The 24,644-nt window shown below is 37.1% G+C and overlaps 1 protein-coding gene and 1 pseudogene across 1 annotated transcript; both read left to right on the top strand.

The window, feature by feature from the left end:
• The first annotated feature begins 2,886 nt into the window (after positions 1-2,886).
• On the top strand, positions 2,887-18,738 carry LOC137711242 (octanoyltransferase LIP2p, chloroplastic-like; annotated as a pseudogene).
• LOC137711699 (uncharacterized) lies at positions 13,645-16,421 on the top strand. The gene is made up of 4 exons (XM_068450962.1): positions 13,645-13,901; positions 14,529-14,747; positions 14,829-15,064; positions 16,167-16,421. The coding sequence occupies exons 1-4, from the start codon at positions 13,820-13,822 to the stop codon at positions 16,287-16,289; spliced, it is 660 nt and encodes a 219-aa protein (XP_068307063.1). The 5' UTR covers positions 13,645-13,819; the 3' UTR covers positions 16,290-16,421.
• Positions 18,739-24,644: the final 5,906 nt, after the last annotated feature.

Genomic DNA, 24,644 nt, shown 5'->3' with positions numbered 1-24,644 from the left:
GAAGCTCTTCTGCCATAGCAGCTCTCCATTCTCTATGTAATTTAGCTTCTTGAAAGCTTTGAGGTTCATAGGTCTCAGTAACTGTATTGAGGAATGCAGCAAATGAAGGTGACACTTTGCTGTAATTAATAACAGAAGTTAAGGGATGCCTGACATTGTAAGTTACATAATCATTTAACTTGGATGGGAGTCTCCTCTCACGGGAAGGATTTCGACGAACTGTGGGAGGTTGAACCACTGGTAGTTGAGCAGTCTCTTGGTTGGAAGGACTTCTTGAGAGTTCAGATAAGATAAGTTCATCAGGTGCCACTGGTGGTGTGTTCTACAGGTTGTGAGACTGAGAATGGACCTCATTCAGTGTTTGGTCCCTTATGACACCCGTTGCGTCTTCTTTACATGGATATGGTATTGGAAACAAGTCAAGCATGTTCTCCCCCTCTTGAGAGTGGTCCAGAGGTTGAGTGAAGTAGGGCATTGGTTCCTCAAATCTTACATCTCTTGAAACAACCATTTTCCTAGTTGCGGGATTGTAACATTTGTAACCCTTTTGAGTGGAAGAGTAGCCCAAGAAAACACATTTGGCAGCCCGTGGTTCTAGCTTGTCACGTTTTTGTGCTTGAATGTGAACAAAGCATGTACATCCGAACACTCGTAAGTGTGACAAATCGATTTGTCTGCCTTTTAGGATCTCATAGGGTGATTTAAAATTCAAAACCTTACTGGGCAATCTATTGATAAGATATGCAGCAGTAAGAACACCTTGAGACCAGAATTTTTTCGGCACATTCGAGTGAAACATCAGGGCCCTAGTTTTTTCAAGTAGGTCTCTATTCTTCCTTTCTGCTACCCCGTTTTGTTGGGGTGTTCCAACACAACTGGTTTGATGTAGTATGCCATGTGTGCTTAGATAATGAGACATGTTATGGGACATATATTCGGAGCCATTATCTGATCGTAAGACATGAATATTTGAAGCAAATTGAGTGTTTACAAGTCTATGAAAATCTTGAAAAACTTCCAACACTTCATTTTTAAATTTCAAAAGATATAACCAAGTTATCCTTGTGAAATCATCCACAAAGGTTACAAAGTATTTGTATCCGTCAAAGGACTCTAGAACTGGTCCCCAAACATCGGAATGCACGATTTCAAAAGGGTTACTAGCCCTAGATAGAGAGGAGGTGAAAGGTAATCTAGTGAATTTAGAAAAATGACACACATCACAAGAACTTGTAACCTTGCACAGGTTTGGAAACAAAAAGGATAGGACTTTATCAGAAGGATGTGCAAGGCGTCGATGCCAAAGTTGTTGTTCCTGAATCAGGCTTGAGGTGACTTGGAAAGCCTTGGGAGTTTGAACATGCTGGAAAAGATAGTAAAGGCCGTTTAGAAAAAAAACCTTCACCAATCATCTTCTTGGTGGTGATATCCTGAAAAATCACAGTTTTTGGAGAGAAGATGGCAGTACAGTTTAGTGAGTTTGTGATTTTTCCAACAGATAAAAGCTGAAAAGGGAATGAAGGAACATATAGGGCCTCAGACCCGACATTACTAGATATCAAATGTATTTTTCCTTTCCCTACAACCATGGCACCCTTGCCATTAGCAACTGACACTTGGGATGGACGTGAAAGTTTTTTAAAATCATACAGATTTGTGGACTTGTTGGTCATATGATCAGTGGCTCCTGAATCTATAATCCAATAATCATGCATATTACCTATTTTAAGAGCAGTTGAGAAGGATCGTAAGATACCTAGAATATCTTGTTGTGTCACGCCTTCTTTCCCAGCCAAAAAACCAGCAAACTGCCCAAGTAGAGCAGCTGGTTTGTTGTCAACATGACTGGTTGATCCTTCATTCTCCCCACCACCTTGTTTCTTGTGAAGGAAGGCAGCAAATTCATTTATCAGCATGGCCAGATTAGAGGTGAACATCTGTGCTTCCTAGGAATGAGAGGTCATGGTATGATTTGCCTTGGGTGATGAGTTGTGTGCTCCTCTAATGAAGCTCTTGTTGCTGTCCCTCGAATGCTTGGGCCTTAGTTCAGGATGGAGAATCCAGCAATGATCTCGTGTATGTCCACCATTATCACAATAGCTACACTTCAAAGTGGGTTTCTTTCCTTTATATCTCCTCTCTTCATTAGCCTTGTGATTTGAGAAATATACCCTAGATTCTGGTATATTTGACTTTAATTCCACAGTCATGATTTTTCTGCGAGTTTCTTCCCTTTGGATAGTGGCACACACACTTGAGAAGGAAGGCAGTTCAGGATTCATGAGAACATGACTCCTGAGATCTTCGTATTCAGAGCTCAAACTTGCTAGAAGCTGAAAGATTTTATCTTCCTTAGCTCTCTTGATCAACACGGCAGCGTCAATGGTGTGTGGCCGATAAACATTCAAATCATTCCACATGGTGGTCAACTTGCCAAGATGATGCACAAACGAGTTCCCTTCCTGTTGTAGACTAGCAATATCCTTCTTTAGCTGGAACACTCGAGCTGCATTATTCTGATTTCCATACATCTCTTTGAGATTTTTCCAGAGAACGTATGAAGATTCCGCATAACTGAAGATTTCTGCAATCTTTCGATCCATAGAGTTGAGCAGCCATGACATGACCAGCTGGTCCTTGCATAGCCAATCATTGTAATCGGATGAGGACACATCAGGTGCTGGAATCACGCCATTAACATAACCAAGCTTCGATCGTCCTCCTAACGCAAGGGAGACAGCTCTCTCCCACGGGAGATAGTTGAACTCATTTAGTAGGACCGAACTGAGACGTTGATTTGGATTGATATCAACATCTAGATGAGATGAAGAAGACGCAGCATGCGAGTTTACTTCTTCGCCATGCAAGGAGCTCTCTTCAGCCATGATGGAGAAGAAAGAGAAACAGGAAGACGGTACTCAGAAGCAGGTCGATAGAGATCACTGCTCTGATACCATATTGAATTTTGAATGTCTATATTTTGTATTATGTGAAACCAAGTACAAGGAAAGCTCATATAAATGAGCGGAAGAAAGGAAAAGAAACAGAAGCCGAAAACAAGGAAAAGCAAAGCAGAAAGAAAGGAAAAGCAAAACAGAAAACATGGAAAAGTAAAGCAGAAAACATGGAAAAGTAAAGCAGAAAACATGGAACAACACTTCCTTGATTTATGCTTTACCTACAACTAAAGGTGAGGACAATCAACAACTGTCACCACTATGACAACTATGACAGCCAATGTACCATACATACACCCATGCTTGCCGACTAGGATTTAGACTAACCCTAGAACTTCCCTAGAACTTTCTTCCAATAATATTTGAGATTAGCATTGGAGATGAATATTGCAATTGTATGTTTTTAGTACATGCATCCTTCTCGGTTGTATAAATAGAATATTGTCTTTGCTGGACTGATTTTTTCAGTCTTTCAAGTGCAATTCAGATTGCAGATTTATGGGCATGATTTTTGGGAAGATAATAAAAAATTACAGACGATAAACACACATCCTTTTTAGTTCGGGGAGTTTTGATCTAGGTGCTTGACTTTTGAATACGTGTGTCCGAATTTGTTCAACTTTTTTTATATATTCTTTGGTTCTTTGTTTTTGTTGAGGTATGCTGTTGCTATTGTTTCCGCAAATGCAAATTTTGTGCCCTTGTTCAAAATATTTCAAGATTTTAGCTTCGTAGAGCAAATGGGGTTTTCTCTTTAAGCATGTTGTAATGTATAATGTATTGCTACATCATGTGTTTTTATCAAAGTTCAAGTTTTGCACTGTCACCGTCAGCCTATCTTATGCAGACTTCACCTCTAAGCCTCCAGCAAGCAAGAAATATTAGTTGGATTAACTTAAATATCAATGTCAAGAAGCTTTCAAACTATGAGTTTATTGGGAACAGACTGGCGGACTGAACCTTTTGCATATACTTTTAGTTCCTTTCTGTAAGTTGTCAATTGTAACAGATTTTGGTCGTACCTTGGCAACTGCTAGTTCAGAACAGTTTCTTAATTTCGATTTCAAGGACTACATTTATCGAACTGAATGTGGCGGGGAGGTTACATATCATGGTCTGGATCAGGTACTTCAATGGCTGAATTTAACATTTATGTTTTTGGAGATGTTGCCTATTATGAATCTACGAAATCACAAGATGGATCTTCGTTGGTACCCCAGGTCACTTGAGGAGGTGATCATCAGTGCTCAATGAAATAGCAGACTGAAATAGCACATCTACCAGATCCCCGATGATGGCCAGCTACTTGACATTGCTTGTAGATCTTTGATCAATGAGTTTTCAGAAGTTCTTCAGGTTAGAATCAATTACGAAACCATGTCAAGGTTGGAAATAGACATGGCTGTCCACGCTCTCCTTAGTCACAACCCAGCATAAGGTCATACAGATAGCATTCGATTCCTGATGGATGTTCTTAATACCATTGTAACAACTTTTGCCGCAACAGTATTAATAGAAACCGCCGTATGAATGAATACTTAGGCGTACTTAGATTGAAATTGGTAGAGCTCTCAACATGTAGTTTGTTATGCACGTTATATAACTACATGAGAAGATTAAGGTTCGAATCCTTGCTTCCCACGACCATGGAATTTGCGCAAGTTCTTTGCAAGAACAACTTGTAATCTGTATATTTGATAGGTATTGATTAAGTTGACTGATTCCCGTGCATGATTATGTCTTTCTATTGATTAAAGGCTTATTTTTTGTTATGTCCCAAGAACTCAGAACTTAAGTCTCACATTCCTCTTAACACTAAAATATCCTCAATTTTGTCACGACCTTTTGACAGAATTGACGGAACCTCATAAAAGTGAAGTGAATATTGAGTTCCAGTGTGCAAAGTGGTGATATTTCCACCACTATTGGTAAAGAGTCACTTGCAAGTAATCAAATTGATTAATTAGAATTTAGATGTAACCACCAAACAAATGTAAATAAAAATAAATACTATTCTGCAAATTGCGCTTTATTGCTTAGTCATTCGTATATAACCTGATGCATATGTTCGATTTCAACTAATTTTCTTCAAGTTAATTACACTAACACTCTTTTAGGTTTTGCCGGTGTGCCATGGAAGATGTCAAATTGTGTCGAGAACGATTTTAGCCAGTACGACACTTTGGGTTTAGCTGATGTAGTGATATGCCTTCTAAATGTCCGGAGGACGTGGAGCATTTGATTTTATCCTTTTATTTTGTTTATGTGTAATAATTTCCAAGAATTATCTTGGAGTTTGGTTTGATTTATCTTTGTATGAGAGTTTGCTAGTTTGATTGCTTTCTATAGGAGAGTGCTTGATTTTAAGTTTTGTTTTGGTGTGCTATCCCTTTTGGGTCTTGTGTGAAAGGTGGAGCAGTTTGATTTGTTGAATATACCTCATATGGTGTTCTATGATTGTGGCGGTGATTAAGTGATGCGATAGACCCATGGGCATCGTACTCTCTATCCCAATTGATGGTTTGAGAATTTGTTTTCACATGATCTCCTTGTAACACAAAGTTTAACAAGTTTATTAATCTGTGTAGTCATGCAGTTCCCGAAGAACTTGAACAAGTGCTTGAAGTCTACTTATTACTTTGCGATTAGTGATGCTTTAGTGTAATATTTTTAGATTTAGTTTGCAATGATCATTTTGGGGCCGAATTCTTCATGATATTTATTTGTATTGCCTTTTTATTAATGAATGAAATATTGTACTATTAAAAAAATATATATACTAACACCTCTGAGGATAATTGAGATTTCACAAAACCCCTCACGTTTGAGATATTTCACTAATACCCTCTTAGGTTTTAATTCACTTTTCAAATAACCGCTTAAGTGAAATATCTGCTTATGAGTTTACTAACTTACCCTTATAATTAAACAAAAAATTTATAAATGCATTGAAAAAGAATATTACATTAAAACATTAAATATTAAAAAAAACAAAAATTAAAAATAAAATGCAGACAGACAGTACACAGTTCAGAGCCTCCACTATTCGAGCTGGGAGTAGAACTGTGGGGAGCAAACAGTACCCAAAAAAACACAAAAATTTCAATGAACCCACTAAATCGAACGAAAAAGTGAAACCAAATTAATACCTTTGAAGAAGAATGCCCAGATATGAAAAAAACCAGAGCCAACAAATTTTAGTAACCATCTTAAAATCGAATTTTTATAACTATAAGTTTACTTGAAATCAGATTTTTATAATTGCAGCTGTGAAACCATTAATGTTTTACAATTTATATATATAATTATAAAGCTTTTGTTTATGAGTTTTAAGTAATTAATAAGGGGTAAAGTTGTCTATTTATTATTAGATTTTTTTACTTAAGGTGTTATTTGAAAGTGAACTAAAACCTAAATGGGTGTTAGTATAATATCTCAAACGTGAGAGGGTTTTGTGAAAACTAGATAAACCTCAAGTGTGTTAATGTAGTAGTTAACCCAATTTTCTTCCTCTAACACGTATTTAACTCACTAACAATTAAATAGGAATATCATCAGACTGTAATACTGAGTGACAACATTTTCTCTCTACTTTTAAAAAAATATTTTTAATTTTAGATCACTGAAATTCCAACACCCCATTCCTTGTGCAACAGGAATCTTCCAAGCTCCAATTAAAGTATAAAAAGATATTTTCATATTCCTTCAACATATATTTCTTCCAATAGAAAATTGATAAATGACATAGAGGCCATTTATTTGATATATATTTTCTAAACCACATAATGTAGCAGTTAATTCTTGAATTATTTTTTTAATAATTTTAAAAGAGAATTCAACCATCAATCATAACAACACGTGGTATACAAAATCAATATATTCTAAATAAATAATATCTCTAGGATCCCCCAATAGAAAATCATACTTTCTCAAAAATGGAAAAAAAAAATGTATAATGCTTGTCAATAATTGTCATATTCCATAAACAGATATTGTCATGAAATATTTAAAGGGTGCGGGCCAAACAAAACTTGTGTGCATATATTCGAAATACAATTCCGGCAATGTTGAAGATAACGCTGCTCGTCTTGCTCATTTTCTTGTCATTGCTGTTGTTATGCAGCGGTAATTTGGAGAGAGAGGTGGTAATAACTAATGATTTAGGTCCAGGGATCTTTTTGAGGATTAGCTGCAAATCCGGAGACGATGACCTTGGCCAGCATTACTTAATGTTTAAAGACTCGTTTTCATGGAAGTTCAAAACTAATTCGCTCACCACATTGTTCTTTTGCACCATGTGGTGGGAAGATGTCAGCGGAAGCTTTGAGGTGTACAATGCCCTGAGAGATGAAAAGCGGTGTATAACTCACTGTTGGTGGAGCATTCGTCAACTTGCAGCTTTTACGTATAATGAATTCAACGGAGCATGGGATATTGGATATGAGTGGCAGAAATGAGAGAATTTAATTAATTTCTATTTAGTAATAAAAAATATGCATGTAATTAATTCCCAAATGATCAATAATAAATAAATAAATAAACCTTTTGGATGCATGCGCAATTCGATCCATCTCTATTTTTATATCTTCATTAATTTTATTCTGACCAATTAAATTCACCTCACCATTTAAATTTAATTTTAGTTTTTTTTTTTAACTGTGTGAACAGACGAAAGAAGGCATATACTTCAACAGTTCAACCTCAATATAATGTTTCAATGTGCGCCACACAAATCATAATAGTTTCTTTTTTTTAGTACGTCATCCTTTTTACGCTAAGGGAATAGGGAGTTCGGCTAAGCCACACAATGAACAGCTTAATTTGATATTGAATTCGCCATCCAAGATTCAAATGTAAGACCTCTCACTTCCAAATAAAGATGAATATCACTAGACCATAGTACTGAGTGACAAATTTCTTATAATAAAAAGAAAATATTGTTCATCTTATTCTCCCAACAAAGAACAAAATCATAGTTCATTCTTTTCTTCACACCCTTCAAATTCAAATGTTCTTCCATGATACATCCCTTGAACATTGCTAACATCCATTTTTTGGGTTTCTTTCCTTGTAATTAAAAAGGTGTTTGTAATTTACTGATCAACTTCTAAATGGGTAATAGATTCGGTTCCTATGATTCATTTGTTCAAGTTTTTTGGACTATTTCTCTGACCCTAAAATCAAGCAAGGGCTGTGCCTAAGGTGTGGATTTTTTGTAGTTGTAACACTACCGTGCAAGGTTTAACTCTCTCCAAGGTGGCAGGTGGGTCATCAATTGTTTTTAAGTAAAATTTTGAAGGAATAGGGTGTTAACCTCGAAACATATTAGAATTAAAAAAATGATAATGTTAAGAATACTAAATTTTTAAATCAAATAATGTGTCATAAATAGAAAATAAACATAAACACTTAAACAATAATCCAATTATCTTCCACTACATCGTTTGGTTTACAAATTTAATTTAAAATTTTAGTGTCCCTAGCATCACACATAAAAATGGCACTAATGATAATGATAGAAATTGAAATATTACAAAACATTAAAATAACTTATTTGGAATCCCGGTTGAACGCCTCGATTACTTTTAGAAACTAATTTAAAATCTCAATAGAAAAGCGCTCATCTTTCTATTGTGACTTAATCTCTCTCATCTTGGCATTGACTTCATCTATGTTTCTTATCTGGTGAAGAAGATGAAGTTTCATCACGGCGTTGTACAAAATCCCCATTTTTAAATATGTTAACTTTTGTCACTTAGTATTATGGCCTAGTGATATTTCTTTCCTTGTAAGTGAGGGGTCTTAGGTTCAATTCTCGCTAAAGGTAAATTTAACCCACATTATTGCTAGGGAAGTGTTATTGTCACTCTAAAAATCTCATTCTACACTCCTCACAAGTGTATTTTTCTTTCCTAATATAGAAAGTTTGAAATGTAGAATGAGATTTTTAGAATGTTAATAATAATTCAATATTGCTAATATATTGTGAGAGGTCTTAAATAATATTGTCCGTTAAAAAATATCGGACTTTTGGGTACTCACCCCACCATCTTTCTTTATCAGCCTGTTTTTTCTTCTTTCCTAACCGCACCACTCTCTTTTTTGTTTTTTTTTCCTCGTTTGTTCCATTTCGCCCCTTTTTTCTCTTCCTGTTCTTCTTATCTCTCTCTCTCTCTCTCTCTCTCTCTCTCTCTCTCTCTCAAGTTTTATTTATTCTCTCTTACTTCTTTTTTTTTTTTTTCTTTTAAGACCCGTATCGGTCCGATTAAGATGCTAGGCTTCAATCCGATGTTCGAATAGTGCATAACGTATTTTCGAAATTTGGTTGTGTGTGGAGTTTCGTTAATTTACCCGAAAACTTTTTTCGATCTGAAAGAATCGAATTTTCGAAGAAGTCATTAGATGATAGGTGAATTTTTTGTGAAATTTTGACTAATAAATCATGTACTTAGAATACAGTCAACATCTTGGAGATTTGAGGATTGATGAATTGAACTGTGTCTTGACGGATGTTTTTGCATAAGCCTATGAGTCAATTGATCCAACTGGGAATACAAATAAATGGAATGTCATCAGTTGGACTCTAAATGGTTATGTTGTATTGAAAAATTATGAAAAACATTAATATTGTCTACAATTCCCTAAAAGAATTTGGTTGTCTACATTGTTTGGGACCTTTTACTCTTTTAAATCATGCTCCTCTCTCCAACAATTCATCGCTTCATCATTGGATATGTCAACTCATTAATAGAAAACAAACACGCTAATTAACACTTAATTAATAATCAAATCATCAACAAATTTGTCATATCATTTACAAAATTTGATAATCAAACCCACATGGTAAAGGTTAGTATGGAAATTGTCTTATTGTTCTTGCTCGACTCCTCCGCTACTCGACTCCTTCTCACTCTCTCTCTGCGCATCTTATCCAAATCGAATAAAGTTTCAGACGTTCAAACTCTGCTGTCCACATCTTATACTCTTTGGAGACTAGAGACTGAGTTTCCAAATCATTTCATATAGTCGTAATGTCCCATGGAACCCACCAGGTCGACTCCGATTTGTGCAAGGAGAAGAGAAGGTTCCTTGTAGTCAGGCATGGGCTAGGCAGAAGAGAAGGTTCCTTACTGTAATTTGAACTTGTTAGCCCACGGTGGTCAAGTAGGAATTAGAATCCGTTGGAACATGCGACTTAATTGGTTACAGGGTCTGTTTTCCGAACCTTGGATGCATGCATTTTGAATCTACCAAATCACAAGATGGATCTTTGTCGGTACCTCAGGTCACTTGAGGAGGAGATCATCAGTGCTCTTGCAAAGACATTCTGTATCACTTGAGGAGGTGACCAATGTACATACAAATATTTAAATTAGGGCATTTTGATAGTGTAATTACAGAGCAAAATATCCCAAATTTGGCATGATGCCAATGCATGCTAATTTATTGCATGGTCAGATAAACTGGTTGCGTGATGCCAATGCATGCTGCCAACGCGGACCACAAGGGTAGAGGAGTGATGTAATGTCAGGGTGTTAGGGAAGGAAGCGCGCAGAGTTTTTGCCGATAACAGCAAAAAAAAACAGATCGGTGGCTTTGTGATTGCCATTTCCGGCAACCCAATTGAACTCGTAAAAAATGGCATTCATGACTACTTTCTCTTCTCAGTCTACTCACTCTCGCACACTTTCTCTATTCTTCTCCTGCCTCCCACTCGGCTTCGCCTTTGTTATTGTTTGCCTGGTGTGGAATCGCCGACTCCGACTGTTTCTTCCGACTGTTTCTTCGGCCTTCTCCTCCGCTGGTAATGCTTTTTTCTCTATCTCTCTATCTCTTTCCTATTCCTATTACCTCTCTGTGTTTTTAATTTGCTTTTTGATGAATGGATCGGTGAGGAGAGTGTCTTTTTTTGGGATTTTGGGACGATTCGGGATTTTCTATAAACCCAGAAAATTAGGCATTTCATACCATTCGCAGAGAAGTCAGAATTTGTATAAATTCAGCAAGGAGGCTTCAACGAAAGAATTAAAAGACATATAGAGTTGATAATACTCCAGATTGAACTGAGCAGCTTGGCCACGGCGTGGCATCTCTTGGCGGCGATTGGGCACTAGAAGGAGATGAGGAGGGTTGGGGATTTAGGGTTTTGGGGGGTTTGGCAGGACTTGTCTTCCAAGTTTGAGAGAACGGAGATTCTGAGGTCTGTGAGGAAGTGGGGAGAGAGGGTTAAGTTTTAAGCCAACGGTTGAGATTGAATATCAACCAAATCTAACGACTATTATTAATTCAACTATATATAAAATTATATTAAAATATTTATTGGTTTGGTTTGAGATCCGAATAATACAGAACCTTTCGGGATTGGGTACCGAACGATTTGGGATTTTCGATTTGGTTTCGGAACATTTTCAATTCGGTTTGGGAATTTCGGTTCCATCCCTAGTCTGGGGCATTTTGCAATGTTTTGGGTTTTGTTTTGTGGGTTTCAGTCAGATTTGGGCTTTAGTAAAATATAAATTAGGATGTGCATGTTTTTAGCTCGCCATTCACTTAGCTTTTTTTTTTTTTTTTTTTTTTTTTCTGTCTCTCTTTGATTTGGCTTCCAATCAGAATATCCCTGATTTAAATTATGCATTTGTTTCTGAATAACTTACACATTTGCCAACTATGAATTGGGTCTTGTTGTTAGAGAATAATTCGTCAATAAATTGCTCTTGAATTTGGCTTTTTTGTTCTCAGAATATATATATATATATATATATATATATATATTTTTTTTTTTTTTTTTGTGTGTGGTTTACGTTCGTTTCCAATTTGTTCTGATTTGTTTCTGGTTTACGTTCAAATAGCCTAACGAAGCTGTTTGAGAGACTCTAATGGCTGCAAGGACCATTTTCATTATTGTTGCCGTGCTTGCCCTAGGCCAATTTGTTTCAGCAATTTTTTTCGGAAAAATCCATATTGACGTAGAGAACACACTAGTATCAAACACTGTTATTGAGCTTCACTGCAAATCCAAGAGTGACGACTTGGGCAACCATGCAATTCCACACGGCGGCGCGTACAACTTTACGTTCCACGACGATTTCTGGGATAGAACCCTCTTCTTTTGCTACATGCAGTGGCGAAGGTCTGATGGGAAATGGGTAAAGGCCGCTTTTAACATATACAAGCCGAAGAGGGATCAAAAACGTTGCATGCATCGTTGCAAGTGGCAAATAAATGACTACGGCATCTTTTCCTTCACCCTTGATGCCAAGGTGTGGGAAAATTTCTACAAGAACTTCACTATTGAGGATAGGGCGAGTACACCAAATAATGCTCCGCCCAGTGTTTACTCTTCACTCGGTTTTATTACTCTCGTACTGCACTTTTTATTCATTGTATAACTGAAATATTTTAGCAATATATTCTTATTTAGTTCTATTCCATAATTTACTTCTAAGTTCTATTCCTTCGATGAATAATGAGCCATTCTCTAAATATGTAATAAGTATAGCATAAGTGAAAATCTTTCCAAGTATAATCCATGATTACAAGGTTGAGAGATCCAAGCAATTTACAATTAGAAAACTGGGGAAAGTAAAATAATTGTTTTTAACTTTTAAATACCTGCCAAGTTCCCATGTTAAGCTTCCCATCCTTAACCCTGCATGAGAACCAAGAACATGTAAATGTCAACGAGGCCACAAATTCCTCATGTAATTGAGGAAGTTTCTGCCAAAGACTTCAAGAGCGGTAAAATTGAATTTGGTAAGATTCGACATATCATTGTAATAAAGGGAACAAGATTGTGGATAGTACTATGGAAAAAGATATCGATGGACAAAAAGGCATAACATTTGGGTTCTACTATACATGTTTGGTTTAATTTTAGCATGAGAATCTTCAGGTTTTCATGGGCGTGTTGTTTTACAAAAACTTCAGGTTTCAATGATGATTATTCAAAACTTCGAATTCGATTCTAATGAGCCAATTCATTGGGTACTTGCAAGCAAACACAATATACAATATATAACAAGTATAGTGAATTTGGGTAGATTTCAGACTCTAGAATGAGTATCTACAGGACGAGAGAGGATCCTTGCCGGATCCTCTTTGTGAGGATCCTTGCCGGATCCTCTTTGTGAGGATCCCGAAGATCCTCCAATCACATTCATTCATCGTATATCGTGTGGCCAATTTTCATCAAGTATTGTTTATATTCAATTTTAAATAAAAAAATTTACAATAGTTCTGACCGCACGATGTACGATGAACGAATGTGATTTGAGAATTCCCGAGATCCTCACAGCTACTGGACTATTAGAAATACGTCACGGTCCAAAGAAAAAGAATAAAATATTAGATAGGAATACAAGGCGGGTTGCGGGCCCAAAAGCTATTGGGGCTGCTGGCCCAACTAATAAATTGATTTTTTTCTTCTGGGTTCTGGACTGCAGGTTCAGTGGGCCCAATAAGCCCAGCCCCAACTGGCTGTAGAAGCAAAGAAGAGCCCACGGGGTCTCGGGTCGGGCGAGGTAAACCCAGCATGGCTAAGCATCGTAGTTACATTTTCTGGTTATATTTTAAACAGAAATAAATATCCAAATTTCTCTCTCGGTCATCTCTTCGATCCAGCCTGCAAGTACCAACCTCTGGTTCCCGCGCATCTAGCATTCAATTCGACCTGCCCATTGTTTCTTTCAGTTTCAGCGGCCGCAGGGACCTTCGAACCCAATCCAGCAGGTTTCAGTTCCAGCTTCTTCCTCTTTTCCATCATCAAGGAGTTCGGTTGGAGCAGGAAACTCTACGTCTGGAAATTCGCAGATTCCCTGGCCAAAGATGAAGCCATCTGATGTTCAGAATATACAAAAGTGTTTATGGAAGTAGACACTGACAGAGATGGGAGAATCACTGGTGGGCAGGCGCGGAATCTGTTTCTGAGTTGGAGGTTACCAAGAGGTAAGGTTTTTCATTTACACGTAAGAATAACCAATGCACTAGGTCAGATGACTAATCTTTGATTTAACAATTTGAAAAAGAGAATAAGTAACCCATTAAATTCTTCTTTAAATGAAGTCCATCATTCAGCATTTCATATGGTTATTTGTTAGAGTTTCGTGGAATTAGTGGATCAAATATATCACATTTCAACCTTGTGATCATTGAACATGTGGTAAGGGACTGATTTGAATAGTATCTTTGAGGTTCAGTAGTGGTAAACTGTGTAGGTGATATGGTGGATTTTCATATGTGAAAAATTATATTAGTAAAATCGTTGAACATGTTCAGGATGAAGGTGTACATTTTTGTGGTGATGTGGCTGATTCAAATCAGTTTCCCATTCACCCATGAATGGGCATTCAACTTACTTTTACAGTAATGAATGTGTTTGTTATTGGACAGGTTAAGCACTTAATTTACATTTATACAGTGGCCAAATTAATTTTGACCCAAGATCTTTGTCGCCCTTAAGATGTTTGTATCGATCGAATTATGCTTTTTGTTTTACATGTAATTGGACAATCTTTTTGAAGACTTTGTTTGGTTCAACAAATGCTCAATGATGTCCATTTTTCCCCTTCTCAGAGGTTTTAAAGCAGGTGTGGGACTTATCTGATCAAGATAATGACAGCATGCTTTCCTTGAGGGAGTTCTGTTTTTCTCTCTGTTTGATGGAACGTTACAGGGAAGGTCGTCCTCTTCCAGACACACTTCCACGTAATGTGATGCATGATGAGACTCTACTCTCAATGACTGGTCAACCCAAAGTGGCTTATGGAAATGCTGCTTGGAGTCCCAACCCTGGTAATGGATAGATTTCTCTTTTTATATTTAGTGTTTGCCTCGTTAGATTGCTCATTAGATACATGTTCTCCTTGAATTTAGGTTTTGGACAACATCAAGGGATGCAAGGTGGACAACATCAAGGGATGCAGGGTGTGGCACCTGCTGCAGGTTTGAGGCCACCAATGCAACGAAGTCTTCCCCAGGCTGATGGTGCATTGCAACCGAATCAGCAGAATTTGAGAGTGCGAGGGATGGAGGGTTTGAATACAACCCAACATGATAATGGGAAGCAGGATTCAGCTAACTCAAAACCTGAAGAAGATGCAGGGAAAAAGGCAATTTCCTTTCTTCTTTTTATTCCTACGTACACAATCTTGCTTCAAGTGTCAACAGTCTCTTTTATTTTCTGGGGTGTCATTTGATATATTGGTAATACAAATATGAATTACTCTAACAATCTCAGACAGGAAGTTCATAACCCGCCCTCCCCTTCCCCTCGAAGTGGTCATGTTGTCCCAAATCGTATTCTCCCAAGCATGATAAATCACTTCTTTGAAGCAAAATTTTCACTTAAGAAACTTAGTTTTTACAGAGACACAAAGCCTAAGGTTTATTCAGTTTTGCAAGTCTAAGTAACTTATAAATTGAAAGACCAGCATGGCCATTGTAATACGCAAAAGTATCTTTATGAGATTTAAATGAGAAAATAATAAGCGTCCTACCTGATCTCATTGGGTCAATATTATGCACCGTACAGTCCTATATTGTATAGAACGCTGTTCAACAGTTAGATTGCAAATTGAGTCCACTCTAAATTTCCAGTTCAATCCAATATCTTGAACAAGGAAAGACCAGAGATATTACTGTTATCTTAATATCATTTTGAACTTCATAAAATTTGTTTATGCGGAAACGATCTCATGAATATGTCATAGACAGAATATTTTGTTGAATCATGTGATATACCTCCAGTCTTGGAAAAAAAAGGAGATGAAGCACAACAGTCTTGGAAGTTGCTCCTCGTTAAAATTATTAATTCTCAGTCAAACAGTTTAAGAATAACATCGTGAAGTTGCTTATTGTTTAAACATGAAAAAAGGTTTTGTCTGAAAGGGACCAACGACTGTTATTTTTCAACCTTGATTTTTCTTTGTTTTCCATGCTTTGTGTATTTGCTTTTTTTATTTTCCTGCAATATTGTTGGTGTTGACATATTTTTGGAGTTGAGTGTCTCTTGCCTTTGAATTTATGAGTACTCAATTATTCTTATTCCTCTCCCTACCCATATTAAAGATGGAGGAACTTTTATATGATTTTGCAGAAAATAATGTGCTTTGTCAGGTTATCATTGATACTTTGATATTTATATTTTCTTCTCAAAGATTTTTAATCTTTTTTTTTTCATGGGATAAGAAATCATTCTTTTAATCATGGCAGGTTGAAGAAACTGAGAACGCGATTTTGGACTCAAGAGAGAAGATGGAGTTCTATCACACAAAAATGCAGGAACTTGTTAGTAGCTTCTGTCTTTGGCTGTTTTTTGTCTGGTCATTGGTCTAGAGCACTGTTAAATTTCCTTACAGTATAGCTCAGTTGTTCAGTTGTATGTATTGATATATTGATTTGTCCATACGATACGACAATAGAGGGCTTGTTCATGGGGATCGTTGAAATGCATTCTGTTTAACATTATATTGGTGTCTAGTGATTGTATAATGTTAGTTATGTTAGCGTGGGATCATAAAAAACAAATTGCTATAGGAAGTGATTTTAGTAACCTTCCTACCGGGAGACATCTGGCTCAATTGATCCTTGAATTGCTGACAAGCGTGAGGTATATTTCTTACAAAGATGAGTTGTACCACTAACATTTAGCAAGAATGGTTTCCCATTAATTCATGTTAATGAGTTGTATTGCAGGCTGAGTTACTAGCAAAAAAATATGAGGAGAAGTACAAACAAGTGGCAGAAATAGCATCTAAGTTAACTATTGAAGAGGCCTCGTTTCGCGAAGTTCAGGTATTTATATTCTTGCTTCAGGAGTATTGGTTTATTGCAGCCATGCCATATGTTGCGGGCATATACATGTATTGCTTTTTCTTTCTTCTGCTGTTTTTGTACACGAGAAATAATACTCAGTTCTCCCCAGTAGCTGCTTTATTCGAATGTTTTCTATAATGAGTGCTTTTATTACTTTGAAGTGTGCCTTTTTTCACAACAACCTTAAATTTCATAGCTTATATTTTACTCGATTCATTCTCAGGAGAGGAAAATGGAATTGCATCAAGCAATTGTTAAAATGGAGCAAGGAGGTAGTGCAGATGGTATTCTTCAGGTAAACTCCATTCCATTAAGTATGATGAACAATACTGTCTGTAACTTTGTTTGTCTCTGATGCATTGTGTCTACTATAGGTCCGTGCTGATCGTATACAATATGATCTTGAGGAGCTAGTAAAGGCTCTTACAGAACGTTGCAAGAAACATGGATTAAACATGAAATCAAGTGCAATAATTGAGCTTCCAACCGGTACTACAGTCACATTCTTTTTCCTGTACTCTATTGTTTCACTTAAGCAATGTCCCATATTCAACGAGGATACAAATAATCTAGTATATCATTGTATACTCATAATAAGGAAAAGGAATAACTTAATCAGATATATATAGAGTGAGCATCAGTTCAGGGATCCTTCAGGTAAGCTTGCTTGAGGGATACTCTTTTAAGACCCACTTCACAAGTCAAGTGCAATCATCACTCAAAATCATGAGCGTCTAAGGTTTTTTGTCGCGCAAATATTTAAAAACGAATTGTAGACGTCCCAAGAATTTTCTCTTGTCACAAAGCAAACTTGTACCCTTTTATATCATGCAACGAAAGCCTTTGTCCGTATACCTTTCGCGCGACTTGTACTAAAGCGTTGCGTAGTATGCGACGAATGTCCACTTCATTGTTGCGCAAGGTCTTTTTTCACGACTTTTGCGCGACGATTGATCCGTCACCATAGGTTTTGTGCGACCTCAAGATGCTTTGCACGACAAAGTGTCCCTCGTCGCGCAAAGTGTTTAATTTAGTAGTGCTAGTGCCACATCAATAAATCACAGGCTTCGCCTTTGACTGAGGAGGTGATCATCCGTGCACTTTCAAAGACATTCTGCGTCAAGGCTTCGCGGCTTGAGGGCCTCATGCTGGTGTTTGGCATGGTATGCTTCTTAAAACAAAGGCATTATGTATTTCCTTCCTTTTGTATTATAGCTTATTATCATTGCTAGTACCGAGTTTTTGCTCTCATAGCTTCCCTTACAAGTAACGGTTCCTTGTTCCCTAATTTAGTCGTGTTTAGAGAGGGGGAAAAAAAAAAACCCAAGAATATTGGTACTCGAACTGGCGGCTGGAATTTTTCTGTGATGTTTATATTTGAATTTTTCTTCAGGAAACCAGAAATTGGCAGCCATTGCAATAGGAGTCAGCCAGTGGATAACATAACATGGCGTAGCAGTGAATGTGAACACAGACGCCCTTTTCGTTGGATCGTACCTTGTGGGTACAAGGCTATCAGTTTGGAAGCGTTGAAGGCTTGCTTGAGGAATTTCAGACATCTGCAGAGTGTGGAAGAGTATATCTACCTGATCCCGATGATGGGGAGCTACTTGATGCTGCATGTAGATCTTTGATCAATGAGTTTTCCGAAGTTTCTCAGGCTGGATTCATTATGAAACCATGTCAAGGTCTGAATCTGAGGGGCTACATTTCTAAATCCTTTGTGGGTCTGAAATAGACATGGCTGTCGACGCTCTCAGAATGAATACTCCTACTTAGATTGAAATTGTTAGAGCTCTCAACTTGTAACTTGTTATGCACGTTATAAGATCTACATGAGAAGATTAGGTTAGGTTCGGATCCTTGCTTCCCACCACCATGGAATTTGCATAACTTCTTTGCAAGATCAACTTGTAATTTGTATATTTGATAGATTTTGATTAAATTGACTGATTTCTGTGCATGATGATGCATTTCTCTTGATCAAAGTCTTATTTTTTGTTATCTCTTCTGAAACTTGAACTTGATCTCACTTTCTTCCTTAAAATTTAAATATCCCGAACTTACAACTGGAAGCTCAATCACTTCATTTTGGCAAGATTTTGTCAATTTCGTTACATATATGTTACGTTTGCTTATGTTGCATAAGTGGGGCTCACTTGTTGATGTGGCACAAGCATAATGCTGACTTATGATACCACCCAATAAAATAAGCTCAAGATAATGGGGGAGAAGAGAAGGCGGGGATGATAAAGGAAGAAGGGGTTCATTGAAAAGGATGGGGTCTGAATCTTGAAACGAACATGATTACATATCGTGGTAACCTGTAGCTTGGAAAGCTTTGGTAATTATTTTCACATCTCCTTTATACTATTCAGAATTATCTTTGTAATATATTTGTAATGTTTAATTTCCTGATTATCAAATCCCGCCAAAGGTGGATCAATGTTGTGCTTGTATTACTACTCATCTTGTCTTTGTCTACTTTTTAGCCTTTATTCTATTCAAACTTATTAATATTAAAACAAGAATGAGAGTAGGAGGACAACAAATCAGGAGCGCATAAAATAGTTCCTTGCTTTTAAACAGTATTGTGCCAATGTTATTAGACTATTCCAATACCAAAAAAATAAAAAATAAAAAAAACTTCCACGTATCAAGGTGCAGTAAGTGCCTAGTTTTGTTTCCTTTACATGCATGTGGATGTGGTTACCATTCACCAATTGTCATATAATTTCAGCGTTGTCTCGTTATCATTTTTAGAGGAAAGACACATGCAATTTTGACCTAAAAGTGAGCGAATCATGCATGCTGAAGAATTTCAAGACAAAAATATCCACTCAACTTTTCACAAATTCACCTCGAACTCAATTTTGGTACTTCCTGTCAGATATTAAAAAAAAAAAATTACAACAACTTGAGATCTCTTGAGGTGGGTCAAACTTGAAGTATTCCCTGTCGAAATTTTCACTACAAAATCTGAACGTAGATCGAATTTGAGATCTCTTCTCTTTAGAAACATCCGTTGTGAGATCAAAAGCAAGTTAATTGATGAACCCTATAGTTGTGGCTTGTTTATTTTTTTTCAAGTAATTAGGGTATGAGGAGAGCATAAGATATTGTCGATGGTGCAATAGAGAATTGTTATTAGCACTCCAAAATTTTTATTCTACACTTCTAACTTTTTAAATTTGAAAAGAAAATACACTTATGATAAGTGTAGAATGAGATTTTTGGAATATCAATAACACTTTTCGGTGCAATATTAAAAAAGGTAAATTTGAAAGAAATGTAAATAAAAAGAAAGAAAAAATCGAAAACTTCATTTTAATCCTTAAAAAAAGATGAGTTTTAGACTATAACCTTGTGTAAGATTAAAATCCAATTTTAGTCCCTAGTACATTTAATCATCTCATTTATTAGTTCTATTTTGATGTTTTGTTTATCTTTTTATTCCTATTTTAATGTATTAATTACATTTATTTTTATTTTTTTACATTTATCATAATATTTTAATGTCTACATTTAGTTAACTAATTTTTTTTATAATATATAGTCCGATAACAATTTTGTATGTTCCTCATTTAGGTACATTAATATATTTGAATATTTCGGTATATCCATTGATACAAACATATACATGCATTTCAGTACATACATTTTGGTATACACATTTCAGTGTTTTTTTTTATATGAGTACAACGATATATTTTACACTAAGGCGAGAGGGGTTCGGTTAAGTCACACAATAGACAACTTAATTTGGTATCGAATTCGCCTTCCACGAGATTCGAACCTAATACCTCTCATTTGAGTATTGACTTTCAAGTACATTAATTCAATATACTATATTTCGGTACATATATTTCGGTACGTACATTTTGGTACATACATGACACACCCCAACCCAGAAAGTCCACTTAGACCCTGAATCGAGCTGTGTTGGCCGACACCTAGAAGGTGACGAAACCATAAAATGTGATAGTGTATAAAAAGTGAATAAATTTGAATCTAAAAGTGTCTAAGTACCAGAGTGCGCTGCGAGTGAGAGCGAACCCATTTCACACGCGATGTCAGAGCATAGGTAAGGTACAGTAGTGCGGGTAAGAATCATACCCTTAAAAATATCCATCAATACTAAGATTCGCCACAGATTCTTGTCGATACAAACTCAGCAGCTAAAACCTAGAGGGCACCAAACAGAAGGTGTGAGTAAGCAATAAAACCAAGCTTCCCAAAGTTATTACCTCTCTAAAAGTAATGCCTCTAAATGTAAAACCCGTATCGTTTTCCATAAGACAGTACAACGTATATAAATATATCCAAACCATACTCAGAAATGACCAAAACCACGGTTTGCCATCAACTCCACCATACATTAATAAGTAGGCCAAATGAACTAAATCAATACAAAGTGATATATCAGTCAGAGTCATCTAAAATGACATGTACAACTTATCCATATCTCATCAATCATGGCTAGCATATAAGTCGGAGTCACCTATAGTGACCTGTACGACTTATCCATATCTCATCAATCCTAGCTAGCATATAAGTCGGAGTCACCTATAGTGACCTGTACGACTTATCCATATCTCATCAATCATGGCTAGCATATAAGTCGGAGTCACCTATAGTGACCTGTACGACTTATCCATATCTCATCAATCCTGGCTAGCATATAAGTCGGAGTCACCTATAGTGACCTGTACATCTTATCCATATCTCATCAATCATGGCTAGCATATAAGTCGGAGTCACCTATAGTGACCTGTACGACTTGTCCATATCTCATCAATCATGGCTAGCATATAAGTCGGAGTCACCTATAGTGACCTGTACGACTTATCCATATCTCATTAATCCTGGCTAGCATATAAGTCGGAGTCACCTATAGTGACTTGTACGACTTATCCATATCTCATCAATCCTGGCTAGCCAATAGCTCAATAAGTATGCCTGCACACGAGTCGGAACCACCTAAAGTGGTATGTACGACAGGACTGGGTGTAAATAAGTGCTACGATCACGTGAAGACTGGGCGAATAATCGCGAATCACCTACGAGTCGGAACCACCTAAAGTGGTCTGTACGACAGGACTGTGCACCTACCTTGAATCCAAGGTGAGCGTAAGGTGCGGGAGGTGAACATCATGTGAAGGACTGTGCCCTGGCCACGGGCGGGAGCACTAACACCGGGGTGCAGGTTTATGAGCTATACTATATCTCAACACAATCGTACTCACTACCATCACTAACATCAACATGTACTCACCTGAAGCTTACCTGGGTGTCATGCGTCCACCTTTGCACTTGATGTCCACCTTTGCACTTGAAAGCATTCCCAATAATTATATGCAAGTAATATACATATGGATATACGATGATGCAATCTAATACTCAACCATGTCGTAGCATTTTCAATTATACACAATACAGTGAGAAGTGTACAATCAATAACGCCCTACACCCAAACTACTTATTTTCAGGGATAATTATCCATAACAACCCAATTAACACTAATTAACTAACTAATTCACAAAACTAAAACTTGCCTTTACCAATTTCCTTTGCATTACTCAATTTCCCAAATAAGGCTTTTGTCTCAAATATTTTATGGCTGCATCTAACGTCTCATTAGACTGCCTACGTACCCTAAACAGGGATCAAGCCATTCGTAGTTCATATGGTACTTCAAGCATTCACAATAATTATATGAAAGTAATATGCCTAATCAATTTAAAAGTGTCGATAGAACTCTCAACAATATGTACGATAAAAAGGAAAAGATCCATTCACCTGAAGTTCACGCTATGATTCTCTAGCGCACACATCGAGACGTCCTGAATGATTGGTCCCTGTGACCAATTATCAAATCACATCTCAGAACTCTTATCCGAAGAATACGTAATTCACATAAAACACAACCTCAACGACATTCTAAAATAGTTTGAGACCCATTGACCACAAGTCAACCGTCGATCTTACAACCCTGTATAACTTGACTCGGAAGATCCGCATATCAGATTTCCAATCCGCAACTCCCAACGATCCACAATATGTTTCTAGAATAACATATTAAAATTTCATTACGATCCAACGGTCAGATCTCCGCCAATTGCCCAAAACAAGTGGCCGTGAACATTTATTTTACTAACTTACAAATCCAATTCAGGAAGATCCGTAAGTCGGATTCCCAATCCATAAATTCCTATGATCTTTAAATATTACGTATTATAATGTATCTAATTTTGGTGACGATCCAACAGTCGGATCATCGATTCACATTTTTATCAAGTAACGTATCGTAACGAATTTAGGTTCCAACTATCAACCTACGTCATTCAAATGACAAAAATGAATTCAAGACATTTGACATAGCCTAAAAATAGCATTGGCGGCCCACTGGCCACGCGCCGCCGCACGCGCCGCCGCGGGTGGCGGTCGGCCGCCCCGACTCGCCGGAAAATCCAACTATTTCCAAAAATTCTCAAACTTCACAGAAATGAAGATCTCAGTGAGTGGAGCAACTTTCATACCTTCGACGAAGTCCAACAGTGGACGGAAGATGGTCAATTTTGCCCACAAAGCCGGCGGGTGCCTAAAACTTCCCGACGTCGATTCGTCGTCTACGGTGGTCCAACGGGGTCAAGGTTGGTTGGGTTTTTCTCCTGGGATGATGGGCTACAAAGCCCAAGTGGTGGCATCGGCCATTGCTTTGCGGATTTGCCGGAAAATCGAAAAGGGTGGCCGGAGCACCATTGATTTTTGTCAACTTTCGTGGCCTCAAACCGCCCCATACCATGGTTAATCAAGGTGGTTCTTGGGTGGGTTTTGTAGAGGGGAATGAGAGCTTCAAGATGGTGGTGGTGGAATCCAAAAACTCCACTGGAGTTGGCCAGAATCGGCCTTGGAAGATGTACCCGCGGTGGGTGCGGGTGGACGGAAACCACCTCTGTTTTTTTTTTTTTTTTTTTTTCTTTCCTCCCTCCATTTCTGATTTTGGGCTTTCCCCACAAAGTGGGGATTTAATTTAAATAAACACTAAACCTTGAATAACCAATTTCGAACGTCCGTAACTATACCGTTATAATCCGGACTCGCAAACGGCTTTCGCCTATACGTTCGTACCAAAGAGTACTACGAGGGTATGCTTAAAGAATAAGTCCCACATCTCTCAAGTCGATGGTCAACGGAAGTCAAAGTCCTTACCTCTAGGGCAATTTCGTAAATTCACGTTTTTAAAATAAAATAAAAACGTAAAATTTGGAACGGGTTGTCACATACATTTCAGCATTGACATTTAATTATATTAATTCAATATAATACATTTCGGTATGTATATTTCGATATATTTCGATACGTACATTTCGGTATGTACATTTCAATACGTATGTTTCGGTACGTTTTGTATCACAAATTTCTTTTAATATTTTCTCATTTATGTTCATTTATAATTAAAGAACTAAATATGTGCATATTAATAAAATTAAAATTTAATGTGGAGAAATTAAATAAAAATACACATGAAGTAACAAAAATTGAATATAAATTTTGATAAAAGTACACTTCAAGGGATTAAATTGAATATGTAATCTAGCACCAGGTGTTTTTTTTTTTTTAAATTTTAATCTTTTGCTAGGACTAATGTTCAAAACACCATCGACGTCATCCTCCCTTCTCACTGGTTCCCCCCTGACAAAAGATCTTAGGGGAAACCACACAACGTTCTCCGAAAGTTTTAGTGACCTTGAATGTTAGACTCTCGAGAGTGAATGTATCGCATTTCCTCAAAGAACGCAAAGCAAATGAATTGTGTGTTGCAAGAGCAGTGTGGAAGTGCTCTGCATCAGCACGTTCATCGTCCAAGTTGAT

The sequence above is a fragment of the Pyrus communis genome, chromosome 12 (assembly GCF_963583255.1).
Source record: "Pyrus communis chromosome 12, drPyrComm1.1, whole genome shotgun sequence".
Classification (NCBI taxonomy): Eukaryota; Viridiplantae; Streptophyta; class Magnoliopsida; order Rosales; family Rosaceae; genus Pyrus; species Pyrus communis.
This window is presented reverse-complemented; position numbering and strand designations above follow the sequence as displayed.

Excerpts from the sequence above, each read along its gene's own strand:
- LOC137711699 (XM_068450962.1), top strand. The coding sequence starts at position 13,820 with ATGGAAGTAGACACTGACAGAGATGGGAGAATCACTGGTGGGCAGGCG. Across the intron at positions 13,902-14,528 it reads GAGTTGGAGGTTACCAAGAG|AGGTTTTAAAGCAGGTGTGG; the intron begins GTAAGGTTTTTC and ends TCCCCTTCTCAG. Across the intron at positions 14,748-14,828 it reads TGCTTGGAGTCCCAACCCTG|GTTTTGGACAACATCAAGGG; the intron begins GTAATGGATAGA and ends CCTTGAATTTAG.